At 43.1% G+C, this 15,224-nt stretch overlaps 1 protein-coding gene across 5 annotated transcripts in view; it reads left to right on the forward strand.

Moving 5' to 3' along the window:
- The window catches only part of USP54 (ubiquitin specific peptidase 54), a 260,296-nt gene that overhangs the window by 153,791 nt on the left and 91,281 nt on the right, over positions 1 to 15,224 (forward strand). For all 5 annotated transcript variants that reach the window (XM_077454554.1, XM_077454558.1, XM_077454557.1 and 2 more), the window contains exons 5-9: positions 4,144 to 4,257; positions 7,507 to 7,589; positions 9,063 to 9,168; positions 9,247 to 9,393; positions 14,976 to 15,125. In XM_077454554.1, the coding sequence (XP_077310680.1) occupies positions 4,144 to 4,257; positions 7,507 to 7,589; positions 9,063 to 9,168; positions 9,247 to 9,393; positions 14,976 to 15,125 (600 nt within the window). The remainder of the gene's footprint in view (positions 1 to 4,143; positions 4,258 to 7,506; positions 7,590 to 9,062; positions 9,169 to 9,246; positions 9,394 to 14,975; positions 15,126 to 15,224) is intronic.

Raw genomic sequence — 15,224 nt, forward strand, 5'->3', positions numbered from 1 at the left:
GCCCATTATGCTTTAACTTTGCAGGGAGACAAAGAAGAAGTAAAGAGCAACTACCCAAATAAATATTGGGTTCTGAAAATTTTATGTAATTAATGCTTGTAATAATATGTACAGATCAACATGTTCACCAGGACTGACCCTGCAGGGAATATGGGCAAAATATAATATTGCCGGGAGAACTTCATCAGTTGTAGTCAATTTTCATAGCATTTAAAAAAAAAAAAAAAATACCATATGAATAATAGATAACCAATTTAATCATGCACCTGCTTAAGTTATAGTTTACCCCAATTTGCTTGCGAATGTGGTAACAATATCAATAAAGACATGTAAAATAAAATGAATCTGAATACGGAATACCAGCATCACATATATTAAAACTTGCCGACCAGCTCCTGTACATATACGTCGGCAGCTTAAACATGGACATCTCGGTAATGGCAGCAGCTGCTGCTACAACCGAGGTATCCATCTTTTGAGCTGGTGGTCCCAATTACGATAATGGTGGTCTCTGCAGCAGATTCGTCGCAAGAGCACCGTTGGCAGCAGGAGAGGGGCCACCCCCCTCCCGATGTTCTCACGCACCCTCCGCCGCTTACCTGAGCTGTCGGCAGCAGCGGAGGAGATCGGGACCTATCCGTGGCTGGGTAGATGACCCATCTATACTATAGCAGGGGGGAAGCGACGTCATAACGTCTCTTCTACACATACGTCTTAAAGAGACATTTTTCTGTTGTCATTTTTTCTAATGACAATTTCAATTTTTTTTATTTTATTTTTTGCATTTAAGTCCAAATATGAGATCTGAGGACCTTTTGACCCCAGATCTTATATTTAAGAGGGCCTGTCATGCTCTTTTCTATTATAAGGGATGTTTACATTCCTTGTAATAGGAACAAAAGTGACCCAATTTTATTTTTTATTTTTTTTAAATACGTGAAAAAATAAATAAATTTAAAAAATGTAAAGCGCCCCGTCCCGATGAGCTCCTGTGGAGAAGCGAACACATACATGAGTAGCACCCCCATATAAAAACAATGGTCAAACCACACATGAGGTTTCGCTGCAATCGCTCGAGTGAGAGCAATAATTCTAGCCCTAGACCACCTCTGTAACGCAAAACATGTAACCTGTAGAATTTTTTAAATGTCGCCTATGGAGATTTGTAAGGGTAAAAGTTTGACGCCATTTCACGAGAAGGCACAATTTTGAAGCGTGACATGTTGGCCATCAATGAACTTGGCGTAACATTCTTTCACAATATATAAAAAAAAAATTGCGCTAACTTTACTAACAGAATTCAATCCAACAATCAACTTTTGTCAAACGGGACTGTTTGAAAAGTTTCATTCGTTTGTTCAGTGACTGCGGTGCTGATCGGTGTATTCTGACAGTGGAGGGAGTCCCCATTGTCACAATACAATAACACAGTGGGTAGAATTCCCCTGTCCACCTCGATTGCGTGGATGCGGTAATCTCCATTGAAAAAACAAATATATGGCCAGCCTTAGTAAAGAATCTTGGTTGTGCCTGCCTGAAATATGTTAAGTGCTTTTTACTTTATAATTGAATGCCACATTGAGACTGAGGTATATGGCATTCAGTGTTTATTTTTAATCAAATACATTATGTTTGACTTTTTTTACACTATAGTATAGATAATATTAGTGTGCAGGTACATAGATGATATAGGGCAGTAGTATGTAATTATAAGGTGGCAATCCTGTGTGCTACTACCCTTTCATCATTTTGCTTCCATTTGCAATAGATGCACATGAATTTCATGCATGTGCTGCCAGCATTTCTTGGTATTCTCATTCCAGCTGAAGTTTTGTGTTGAAGGGTTCTTATCTTACGTTTTCGGCAACAATATTGTCACTGAAACTATAACTGATGGGAGGGACACAGCATTACACATCCTGTTGAGGTTCTAGCCTTCCCTTTTCTATAACGTTATTTTCATTGCAGTTGTGTCCATGTTGGAGAGCTATCCCATCACGTCTTTTCCCAGTTCGTTTTCACTGCAAGAGAAATAGGGGGGAAACAACAATTCAATAAATCAATTATGAAATGAATACGGTTTTCATAATCGATTAATCGGCCAGTAACATAATGGGGTAAAAAAGAAAAAAACTAAAATGAGCCCTTTATAGTACAAAGAGCAAATAATCGCTACTGTAAATATTACTTTTGCAGTTCTACAGTAAAATGAACCCCTCACAGTTGCATGCCCTTTGGCAGTGGTGCCCATTCATATCAATGGGCAGGAGTGGTGGAGGAGCGGTATACACCACTCCAAACGTGCTGCTTGCAGGACTTTTATTTAACATCCTACCAGTGCATTGCCTCCGTGTGAAAGCACTCTGTCTTTCACACAGACTGCAGGGGAGCCGTTTTGCATGCACTTTACAGGTGCTATTTTTAGCCCAAAAGCGCCTTAAAAACGCCCCAGTGGGAAAGGTGTATTCGATTTTATGAGATGAAGGGGGATTAAAAAATAAATAAAAAAATAGGCCTAACGTATCGGCCCAAAAAAATCGGCATCATATATCGGCCGCCATGATTTCTAAATATCGGCATCGGCCAGAGAAAAACATCTCCTCTTCTCTCTGTTCTCAGAGTGGATTAGATATTTTGCTCTCTAACCATATAGTTGGTGACTTATATTTACCACTGCATATAGATATTTAAGAATAAATTGCCTTTTTTTTTTAACTTTACATATTAAATAAATTATACACTACATTTTTTTTTTTTTTTTAAGGTTATTAACCGATTAATCAAAAAAATTATCTGCCAACTAATTGATTATGAAAATAATCGTTAGTTGCAGCCCTAAGGAGAACTATAGACAGCAATACAAATATAACGGAAGTGTAAAACTTTCCCACTTACAAAACTTTCACAGCTAAGCAGTGAATTGTGCCAGAAATGGTAGACCATGGGTTTACTTCATTGTATAGAATCTGAGTGGCAGGCCTTCACCTCCTGCCATCTCCAAGAAACAGGTTTGAAATTGGCTATGTGGTTGTGGACTTTGGATTCACCCTGCTAATGACAACTGGTGGGCAGAAAACCAAAGTACGAACATGTAAGTTAGGGACAGCCAATATTAAGGGCCATGCCACAAAACTATTTGGATAACAACTATAAAATCACTTTTAGCATTTTGTTGCTGAGCAAAATTGAACACTGAGTATTAAGGCTGCATTCATAACCGAGCAGAGCTTTTTTCAGTCGTTTTTATTTGATAGTAAAGGCAGAAGCTTTTTTTTTATCTTAATGCATTCTAAAAATGGTGAGAATCATATGAGGGCCAATGAGAGCTGCACACATTTTATCACATTTTATATATAAAATAATATGCAAAGAAGTGGGAGGGAAGCTTCAGAATGATAAAGATATTCTTTTTTTATTACAAATTATGTAAGCAGACTGCAATTCCTCTTTAAAGTGGAGACTTTGTGCTACAGGTAAGCCTATAAGAAGGTTTAAGAGATATCCACTGTATTTGCATGTGCCAACGTCATCGGCACATGCGCACTGACACAAACTTAAGCAACGGCATGTATGTGCCATTACCGCAGGTATGTGCGGGAGTGACGTAATTGCGGCTCTGGTCAATCTCAGTGCCAGAGCTGTGATACCTGGAAGTAACCCCGGGAGTGATGTTGGTCACAGGAGTGGTGTACGGGCACCGCAGCGATGCCTTCAATATCAGGTGAGTATTACATAATGAGCTGGTATGCTATGCATACTAGCTCATTATGCCTTTGTCTTGCAGGCATGTTTTTTTTTTTTTTTTAAAGTAGATTCACACCCACTTTAAGGAAATATATATATTTGCATATAACTTTAGCTTCTTATGTCTCTGGAGCTACTGATGAGGATACACCCACAGCTTCTCAATATGAATATGTTAATAAGCCACCCCTGCCCTCCTTCCTTTTCTCCATGCCACTACCACACATGCTAAGATGCTAAAAAATATTGTTGCATTATTGTTCTAACTTATTTTAGAACTACAGTAGTAGGCAAGCAATGTTTTAGCATCATTTAGGGATTTACTCATGCCTACGCAGTTGTACTGCTTTCGACTTCTTCAGCTGGCAAAAAAATTTTAACAAACCTTTCTATGTACAGGAAAACCTTCTAATCCGCCTCCACATTCACATCGCAGATGAATCCAAAGAAGATATCTGCACTGCACAGCACTGTATTTCTCATCAGAAGTTTGCAATGACTCTGTTTGAACAGGTATGGCCCATTTTGTTCATTATGACACATTACAGATGCTACACTGATCAACACACATTGTTCATATAACTGGTTATGTCTTTCCAAGGAGGTGAAAGCCTTTCTCGACTATCCTTCCTCTTGAGGTTGCTAGCAGTACCTTGAAAGGTGGTGGATTGATCTCGTGCCTAACAGTACCCATGAAGCTCAGCGGGGGGGGGGGGGGCACCATACCAACCACCACTGTGACAAGGCATTGTTTAACCACTTAAGCCCCGGACCATTTGGCTGGCAAAAGAACAGAGCGCTTTTTGCAATTCGGCACTGTGTCAATTTAACTGACAATTGCGCGGTCGTGCGTCGTTGCTCCCAAACAAAATTAACATCCTTTTTTCCCCACATATAGAGCTTTATTTTGGTGGTATTTGATCACCTGCGGTTTTTATTTTTTTGCGCTATAAACAAGAAAATAGCGACAATTTTTTGAAAAAAAACTTATTATTGTTTTACTTTTTGCTATAATAAATATCCCCCAAAAAATATATATATATATATATATATATATATATATATATATATATATATATATATATATATATATATATATATATATATATATATATATATATATATATATATATATATATATATATATTAAAAAAAATTCCTCAGTTTAGGTCGATACGTATTCTCTATATATTTTTGTTAAAAAAAATCGCAATAAGCATTTATTGATTGGTTTGCGCAAAAGTTATAGCATCTACAAAATAGGGGATAGTTTTATGGCATTTTTATTAATATTTTTTTTACTAGTAATGGCAGCGATCAGCTATTTATCTCATGACTGACATTATGGCGGACAGATCGGACACTTTTGGCGAGATTTTGGGACCAGTCACATTTATACAGCAATCAGTGCGATTAAAAATGCATTGATTACGGTGCTAATGTGACTGGCAGTGAAGGGGTTAACCACTAGGTGGCGCTGTAGAGGTTAAGTGTGTCCTACGGAGTGATTCTAACTGGGGGGAGGGGCTATGTGTGACACGACACTGATCACCACTCCCTATTACATGGAGCGGTGATCAGTGTCCTGTCACTAGGCAGAAAGGGGAAATGCTTGTTTACATCAGCATTTCCCCGTTCTTCCTCTCCATGAGACGTTCGCAGTATGCCCGCGGACATCGGGAGTGCCCGCCAATCGATTCTTGAAGGGCAACATTACAGGTACGTTAATCTTCCTGTATGTGCCCTTCAGCCGGTTGGCAAGCAGTTAAATGCCCCACCAGTGTAAAGGGGCTTTGTAGTAACGCCGAAGAAAAAGACTGAAAGTTGGGCAAGACTTTACGGTGTAGTAGTAAATATTCCAATTGGATAATATTACAAATTAAATCTGCAACTTAGAATAAAAGCTTCACATTTTTGTAAATATGTTATTATATCTTTTTATGTGACAACATTGAAGAAATGACACGTTGCTACAATGTAAAGTAGTGGCTCACAGTGTAAAATTTGCTGTCCCCTCAAAATAACTCGACACACTGCCATTTATTGTCTAAACGCTGGCAGCAAAAGTGAGTACACCCCTAAGTGAAAATGTCCAAATTGGGGCCAAAGTGTCAATATTTTGTGTGGCTACCATTATTTTCCACCCTCTTGGGCATGGAGTTCACCAGAGCTTCACAGATTGCCATTGGAGACCTTGCACTCCTCCACCTTTCATGTAAGGAAGCCCCACAGATGCTCAATAGGGTTTAGGTCTGGAGACATGCTTGACCAGTCCATCCCTTTTACCCTCAGCTTCTTTAGCAAGGCAGTGGTCGTCTTGGAGGTGTTTGGGGTCATTATGTTGTAATATTGCACTGCGGCCCAGTTTCTGAAGGGAAGGGATCATATCATGCTCTGCTTCAGAATATCACAGTACATGTTGGCATCCATGGTTCCCTCAATGAACTGCATCTCCCCAGTGCCAGCAGCACTCGTGCAGCCCCAGACCATGACACTCCCACCACCATGCTTGACCGTAGGCAAGACACACTTGTCTTTGTGCTCCTTGCCTAGATGCCGCCACACACGCTTGACACCATCTGAACCAAATACATTTATCTTGGTCTCATCAGACCACAGGACATGGTTCCGGTAATCCATGTAATTAGTCTGCTTGTGCTCAGCAAACTGCAGGCTTTCTTGCTCATCATCTTTAGAAGAGGCTTCCTTCTGGCACGACAGCCATGCAGACCAATTTGATGCAGTGTGCGGTGTATGGTTAGAGCATTGACAGGCTGACACCCCCCCCCCCCCCCCCCCCCACCCCTTCAACCTCTGCAGCAATGCTGGCAGCACTCATACGTCTATTTCCCAAAGACAACCTCTGGATGTGACACGGAGCATGTGCACTCAACTTTTTTGGTCGACCATGGCGAGTGGAACCTGTCCTGTTAAACTGGTCTTGGCCACCGTGCTGCAGCTCAGTTTCACGGTCTTGGCAATCTTCTTATAGCCTAGGCCATCTTTATGTAGAGCAACAATTCTTTTTTTTTTTCAGATCCTCAGAGTTCTTTGCCATGAAGTGCCATGTTGAACTTCCAGTGACCAGTATGAAAGAGTGAGAGTGATGACACCAAATTTAACACAGTGCTCCCCATTCACACCTGAGACGTACCACTAACGAGTCACATGTCACTGGGGAGAGAAAATGGCTAATTTGTCCCAATTTGGATATTTTCACTTAGGGATGTACTCACTTTTGTTGCCAGCGGTTTAGACATTAATGGCTGTGTGTTGTTATCTTGAGGGGGCAGCAAATTTACACGGTTATACAAGCTGTGTACACTCACCACTTTACATTGTAGCAAAGTGTAATTTCTTCAGTGTTGTCACATGAAAAGATGTAACAAAATATTTACGAAAATGTGAGGGGTCTATTCACTTTTGTGTGATACTGTATATCCTTATACATAAGCACTATGGCAGTGGTATAACTTATAGTGAGGTGTGGCTACAAGATGCAAAATAGCTTCAGCGGCTGCCAAACTGCTGGGAAAATGCTTTTAGCAGTGGCATAGCACCTGAGCTGGCAAATTAAAATCATCCTTTTCCTCTCATCTTCATATAGGGCTGGAAAAATGCCTTTAAAAATCTGAGCAGTTTAGGCGAAACAGTTAATCAGCTTGACAAATTATCCTGAGCTGGCTGGCTGAAGAACAGCCTGTGTGCCACCACCCTAAACGATTTATTATTCTTATATAACATGTGGACTTGTTTTTACAGTGTGTCTGTACTAGCTGTGGTGCCACATCAGATCCATTGCCTTTTATTCAGATGGTGCATTATATCTCTACTACTGCACTTTGGTAAGATTAAGTGAAATCCTTAACAAAATGTAAGAATGTTATTTCTGTATATGCACAAGTTTCCTAACTGATCGTTAAGTGGAAGAAACATGCCAGTATTCTGATGGATATATTGGAACTTGTATGAGGTGTTCAGCATTTCTCTAAATTGAAAATATAATATTGGAAGTTGTTTGATAGACTTATGGGAGGATAAACAACTGCATGGTAAGATGCAGTAAATAAAACCTCCAAAAAGCAATTTGATTTTTGGATGAAGGAAAATAGTATAATTTATCCGTGTTCACGTCATTGTACTGCATTTTATGTGGTTTACAAGCAGTTTTACACACGCTGCCATTAACATCTATTAGACCGTGCATTCTCATGAAGGTTTTGCATGCTGCACCTGTCAGAAAATGCATGGTCTAAAAGAAGTCAATGGGAGTGCACCTATAACACACAAATAATTGCTCTAAAAAGCATCTCACCGATGTGACCCTAGCCTTACTCTGGAACAGTAGTCTCTAAACTGGGGCCCAGGGGCCGGGTGCAGCCCTTTGCTTGCCTTTATCTGGCCTTTATCCAGCCTTTAGGGCACTATTCCTCCCACTGACATTAACAATGGGACATCATTTCTGCCACTGACACCAGCAAAGTGTCCCTTCGCTGGCACTATTCCACTCACTATCACCAGCGAAGGGACACTTTTCCTCCCAATGACACCAATGATGGGACACTGTTACTGATGCCAGGACATTTTCTACTCCCACTGGCCACAGTCTGGCCCCTTTAAAGTCTAAAGCAGGGATATGCAATTAGCGGACCTCCAGCTGTTGCAGAACTACAAGTCCCATGAGGTATAGCAAGACTGACAGCCCCAAGCATGACACCCAGAGGCAGAGGCATGATGGGACTTGTAGTTTTGCAATAGCTGGAGGTCCGCTAATTGCATATCCCTGGTCTAAAGGATAATAAACTGGCCCTTTGTTTAGAAAGTTTGGAGACCCCTGCTTTAGAGCCCCGTTTGTACAGGTTTGGAAGAAGTAAGCCATACAAATCTCAGTTGAACAGCTAATAGGAAATACTAACTAGGACGTTTAAGAACATAAACTACATGGATGCCATTTCATACATAAGATGAGCTCACATAGTCTCCCTATCGATAATTATTGGGAAGATATCTGTCTGTCTATAGCTATCTTTAGGAATGTGGGCCTCTTTTATCACAGAATACTATTAACTGTCTAGTAATGTCCTCAGTGATTCATAAACTTGCAGAACTGTTTTTGTCATATAGCAAAATGCTTTATAGTGTGTGTGTGTGTGTATGTATATGTGTATGTGATATATATGTGTGTATGTAGTCTGCATTGTCTACTCAAAGCAGACAATGTATTATGTTCTATTAGTCATGAAGACTTTTATCACTTGTGACTCGGTTAGTAATATTTTACTGAAACATACTTTTTATTTTTTTTCTTGTAAACATAGCAATCAGGCAATATGTATGTTGGAAAGAAGAGAAAAGCCAACACCTGACATGTTTGGTGAATTATTACAGAAAGCAAGTACTATGGGAGACCTGAGGAACTGTCCAGTAAGTAATGATCTTTTATGAAAGTATGCATTTCATTTACTTTCTCTTTTGTAAGAAGAACCATGTTTGCATTTACAGAGTAACTGTGGTGAGAAAATTAGAATCCGTCGTGTGCTTATGAACGCCCCTCAGATCATTACAATAGGATTGGTGTGGGATTCAGATCACTCGGATTTGGCTGAAGATGTTATACACAGCCTTGGGACCTGCCTGAAGCTTGGTGATGTGAGTTTCTATGCTTTGATATTGTTAAGAGACCAGTTTATATAGTGAATTCGTTTTCACTTGTTTACCTTTTTGTATACATAGCAAGTATATACATGGAGATTTGTGACAGTGAAAACAGTTTGGCTCCAGTTTTAATAAGCTGACCTCAATAAGTTTGTAATCAAGGTAAATTCTGTGGATCATTCGAAGCGTTCTGAAGAACCTAAGCAAATGATTAGTGGTATTACTTAGCAGTGTAGTTAAAGCAGTTTATAACGGTCATTGCCGGGTTTCTGTTTAGCTTCTGATTATTAGCATTTTAATATGGTGTCCAGTCAGGATTTAATTGCTATTTGTTTTTGATCCTAGCTTGCAACATATAATATTTTACTTCAAAGCTTTCCTTTTGTTTTTCTATTGATGCAATGACTTCAACTGAGTACAATATAACAATTGGCTTTATGGCTTCTTCATAATATAAATTAAGTGGGGAAAGGCTTAGCAGTTTTTTGTTTTTTATAAGGCAAGGGCAGAAGATAAGTGGACTATTATAGGTGAACAAAAATAATAAAACATAAAGAAAAATTATATTTCTCTTATATTCACTGACCGACACAGCTCCTCTCTGAAATAAATGGGTCGTTAGCCTCATCACTAGGAGAATACTAGGCATAGTTGTAATACAACACTCAGAACTCTTGGTTCCGCCCATGGGGGTGGTCCCTTGGTTAACAACCCTCCCATCTGCAGACAGACCTCAATTTTATTTTGCCTAGTAAAGGAAAAGGACCTAGGAGCCCTGCGGGCCATCGGTCCGTGTTTTTTTTTTATGCAGAAGCTTGGCTTTTTGCGCAAGATGAATGATACTGTGATCAGCTATCAACAGCCGGCTGGGTGACAGGCTGGATACCCCTATCCTTGTAGTCTCCCCAGTCCAGCCATCGACCTTGTGCAGGTTGCAGCTATGGATCGGCAGGCCACGACAAAACCTCAGCTCCAGAGGTGGTCGGTGAGTTTTATGCTCCGGGGCATACATATGACCAGGCTACTGATGTCTGCGTCACAGTATGCCGAGGCCAGCAGCTACCCTGTACTGATCAGTGAGTAGTTCTGCAATGGAATGTCTCCCAGTTCTTCAGGACTGGTAAGTACAGCTCTCCCTTCCTCGGCGGGGCTGAATGGCTGGGCATTCCCTGGGAGGTCAATTTGGGGTCCCTCACCTCCCTCTCTTCTCTCCCCTGTCCCCATCTTCCCCCCCCCTCCCTGGGGGGATGCTGCATGTGGCTGCTGAGTGGTGTATGTGTGCATATACAGGGGATCTCTGTGGGCTCTCATCTGAGGTGGGGGGGCTGGCTGGCTGGCTAGAGGTGTCCTGGGTCCTGTTGTGTTAAGCCGGAAGGTGCCTGTGAGGGTCTGCTGTGGTCTGGTGCAGCTCTGTGTCTCTGTTATCATTCATTCTTTCTGTAACTCATGGAGATGCTGGCGGCCATTTTAGGTGTGGGCGAGGGCAGCATGCCTTCCTGGGCTTCAGCTGCCATTTTCCAAATAATCTCCTATTCAGGACACTGGCGGCCATTTTCTGGAAGCCTGAACACGTTTTTCAGTGTTCTCTAGCAGCAGCATGGCTCATTTGCTCTCACAGCCATTTTCCCTGTGTTTCCTGTCTGTGTACTGGACGCTGGGCGGCCATTTTATTGAAACCTGAGCACTATTTAGAACGTTTTAGTGCTCATTCTGGTGGCTGCCACCGACACAGCTTTTGTTTTCTCTGCACTTGGGAGCACTCAAGGACTACAGGCACTACTTGTGAACAGCGCAGAACTCCTCAGGGTGGTGAGTCTGGCAGGAAAGAGCCCCTCAGTCAGCGGCAGCAAGGAGGGTGGGACTGTCACTGTCCGAAGTCCCCTTCCGGTGGCAGACAGGGTAGGGTCAGCATGGCTTCAGAAACTGGTGTTTCTTCCCCCGAAATCCAGGCAATTGCAACCGGGTCACCTGTGGACTGCGCAGTGCCCATGGACACCCTAACGGCGGTCCTCAATTTGTTCGTTGCCAAGTTGGAGGCAGTGCGTGGGAAGAAAGGTGCATTAAAGAGGCCCCTGCCCCCCCCCCCCCCCGTCCTCTGGGGAGAGCTCTGACACAGACTCTGGTCCTGCTGCTGGTCACTGGCTAGCTACTGGACTGTCCGGACAGTGAGGATGAATCCCCGTCTGGGTCCGGGCTCGACAAAGCGCTTGTTGGAGCACTTATCACAGCTGTGCATGATACTCTGTAAATTCAGGAGCCAGCGGATCCCTCTACTGATGTACCGGCCCCTTTTGGGTCCCGCAAGACAGCACGTTCACGTAAGGTGTTCCCATATCTGACTTATTTTGACGAATTCCTTTACAAGGAATGGGGTCGTCTGCAACGGACATTTTCGCCCCCCAAATACATGGCGGTGCATTACCCTTTTGAGGAGAGCCTTCTCAAAAACTCCTCCGGTCATGGACCCCCCAGTATCCAGGTTAAATAAAGTAACCACGATCACGGTTGAGGGGACTCCTACATTCAAGGATCCCACGGACAGGAAGGCTGAGGCAGTGGCTCATTCCTTGTTTATGGTTGTGGGGTCAGCCGTGCGACCAGTACTGGCATCCGCACTTGTGTCGCAGACACTGACTGAGTGGGCAAAACGTTTGCACCGCGAATTGGGAGAGCAACAGGCTTCTCCTGTCTGCGTGGAACTAGCAGACCAACTAGTGCAAGGCCTTAAATACGTCTGACGTGGCTCTGGATACTCTCCCTCTGTTATCCAGGGCTTCAGTGTCAGCTGTGGTGCTGAGGCGCCTAATTTGGCTAAAATGCTGGTCTGCTGACCAGGCATCCAAAAAAGCCCTGACGTATCTTCCCTTTCTTGGTGACCGGCTCTTTGGAGCCTCATTAGATGACATTATTAAAAATGCCACCGGTGGTAAGAGTACCTTACTCCCACAGGCCAGGAAGGCTAAGGAGCCACTCCGTAGGCAAGGGCCCTCTTTTTCCGCTCACAAACAGCTTTTTCATCCGCCCGGAGCTTCGACTAAACGTCCCCAGCCCGACAGGACGTCCACATACGGTCAAAAACGTCCCTGGAAATGCAAGCCTAACAAGCCTGCGAATAAAAGTGCTACCGCATGAAGGTTTGCCCCCACCAATATCTTGGGAGGGGGGTCGCCTTCGGGAGTTTGCAGCCCGGTGGTCCTCCCGGTTATCCGACCAATGAGTCTGCGATCTGATATCCACAGGCTACAAGATAGTTACTCTCTTGGCCGCTAAACAGATTCTTCCCCTCCAGCATACCGTATCCTGGCTCGTGGGGAGGCCCTCTTAGGGGCGGTAAGGGATTTGCTGAATCGCGGGGTGATTGTACCGGTTCCGTAATCGGAATGCTTCCGGGGATTATACTCAAATCTGTTTGTGGTTCCCAAGAAGGAAGGGGTACGTCCGATCTTGGACCTAAAAGCCCTCAATCACTTTGTAAAAGTGCAGAGGTTCAGATTGGAATCGGTTTGCTCAGTAGTCGCTGCACTCCATCAAGGGCACTCCCTGGCATCCTTCGACATCCAGGATGCATACCTGCACATACCCATATGCCTCCGGCATCAACATTTTCTGCAATTTGCAGTCAGGGAAGCCCACTACCAGTTTGTGGCTCTCCCCTTTGGTCTGGCTTCAGCCCCCCGAGTCTTTACCAAGGTATTGGCTCCAGTTTTGGCATTGCTACGGCAACGATGGATCATGATCGTGGGATACCTAGACGATCTCCTGAGGGCATCTTCCGCCTCAGAATTAGAGGATGTGGCAATCACCATGCAGACCCTGCAAGAATTGGGTGGCTGTTGAACCTAAAGAAGTCGGTGCTTGTGCCGACCCAGCATCTGGAGTACCTAGGCTTGCTGCCGGACTCCAGGGAAGCGAGAGTGTTTCTCCCTCCAGACAAATTACAGACTCTCAGATCCACGGTAAAACTGCTGATGAACAGCAAGTGATTGTCACTCCGCTTTTGCATCCGAGTACTGGGACTCATGGTAGCCTCCTTCGAGGCAGAACCTTATGCCCAGTTCCACACCGGAGTCCTGCAGAAGGATATTTTGACAAAATGGGACAAATCTCAGTTGATCCAGGTGAGACAGTCAGTCAGAGACTCACTGATCTGGTGGTTGAGGTCTCCCCGGTGATTCAGTCCGGGAAATCGTTCCTTCCTCTGAAATAGACGGTGATCACAACGGACTCCAGTCTATCCGGCTGGGGTGGAGTGATGGGGGCTCAGTCGGCTCAGGGCCAGTACAAAAAATCCTATTATTTCCTAAAACTAAGTATACATTTAAAGAGGAAGTAAGCCCTGATGGGTTTTACTTCCCACCCGTAACGTAAAAGCATAATGTGCTAGTATGCATCGCATACTAGCATATTATGTCAAACTTACCTGCAAACAAAGCCTGCGCTGTCCCCGCTGCAGGCTACATCCATGTTCGCTTTTCTTCCTTCCAGGGGCTGCAGACTCCGGGTCTGTGAGTGGCCAGAGTCACATGACGGCCCTCGGTAGTGAAGAAACGACACAGAGGGCCATTTCTTCACAGCACATGCGCTGATGAAATCATTGGCGCAGTGTACAGCATTATCTCCTAAACAGCGCACTTTTAGGAGATATTTACAGTACCTATAGGTAAACCTTATAGGCTTACCTATTGGTACAACTTACCAATGGAGGGTTGTGACGAACCCCTGTCCTCAAACAGGTCTCTATCCGCCGTTTATGCTTCCTCTGTGCAGAAGCAGCACTATCCCAACTATCCCAGACCCCTTAGCTCACCCAGTCACCAGACAACACCAGTGTAGAGTGTCAAACAACAAACTCATTTATTATCACACATGGACACAACAGATAAAATACTCAGACACTCTTTCCCCCCACCCTTTTAAAATAGGACGGGGTAAACTGTCCAATGACAACAGACACACAGGTCAAGTGTGTTCAACTTCTCATCAGTAAACAGGCTTATCAGGGGGCTGCTGGAGGAGTCCCCCCCTCCCTCTTTCCTCACAGCAAACACACTTGCACATCCCGTAATATTTGAGCCAGACAGCCACAATAGAACAATAGAATACAGTCACACCCTAAACGATCACAGCAAATAGTACACAACAGCATGAGACAATATACAATATATACAAGATTGAGTCCGACAGATCAGACTGTAGTTCTAATTCACCTCGCAAAGAGTATTGTTCCCTTAAAATCCAGGGCCCATAATCAGAAGGCAAGAGGCCAGCATTCAATCCTCTCCAAAAGCCTCTGTCCTGGCTAGGTCTGTCAGAAAGGTTTACAACCTCTTTAATGCAGCTGGTCTAAATTTTTCTTGACTTCACTCTTTTTTTTTTTTTTTCTTTCCTTGTACAAATACATACAGTATGAAAGAGAGGGCTTGAGCACTCAAGAGTGAGCAGGGGATGAACCTATTAGTATGTTACTGCTTGATTGTCCAGTCATTTGGTTGGGGGGGTGTCTTTAATATTTTGCATGCCTAATTATTAACAAGTCTAAGTATCTTAAAAGGTTTCTTTTTTTTTTTTTTGTCCAGTTATTTTATAGAGTTACAGATGACCGAGCAAAGCATTCTGAGCTGTATCTTGTAGGAATGATCTGCTACTATGGCAAGCATTACTCTACGTTCTTCTTTCAAACCAAAATTCGCAAATGGATGTATTTTGATGATGCCCATGTAAAAGAGGTAAAATATTGATCTGCCTTTGAAAGAGATTCTTAAATATTAATGTGGAATGACACTAAAATGTGTTATTTACATGTCTAGTGGTTGAAGCTTGTGCTT

Source organism: Lithobates pipiens, unplaced genomic scaffold (assembly GCF_037356315.1).
Source record: "Lithobates pipiens isolate NorthernLeopardFrog02 unplaced genomic scaffold, aLitPip1_a1.2 Scaffold_25, whole genome shotgun sequence".
NCBI classification, from domain to species: Eukaryota; Metazoa; Chordata; class Amphibia; order Anura; family Ranidae; genus Lithobates; species Lithobates pipiens.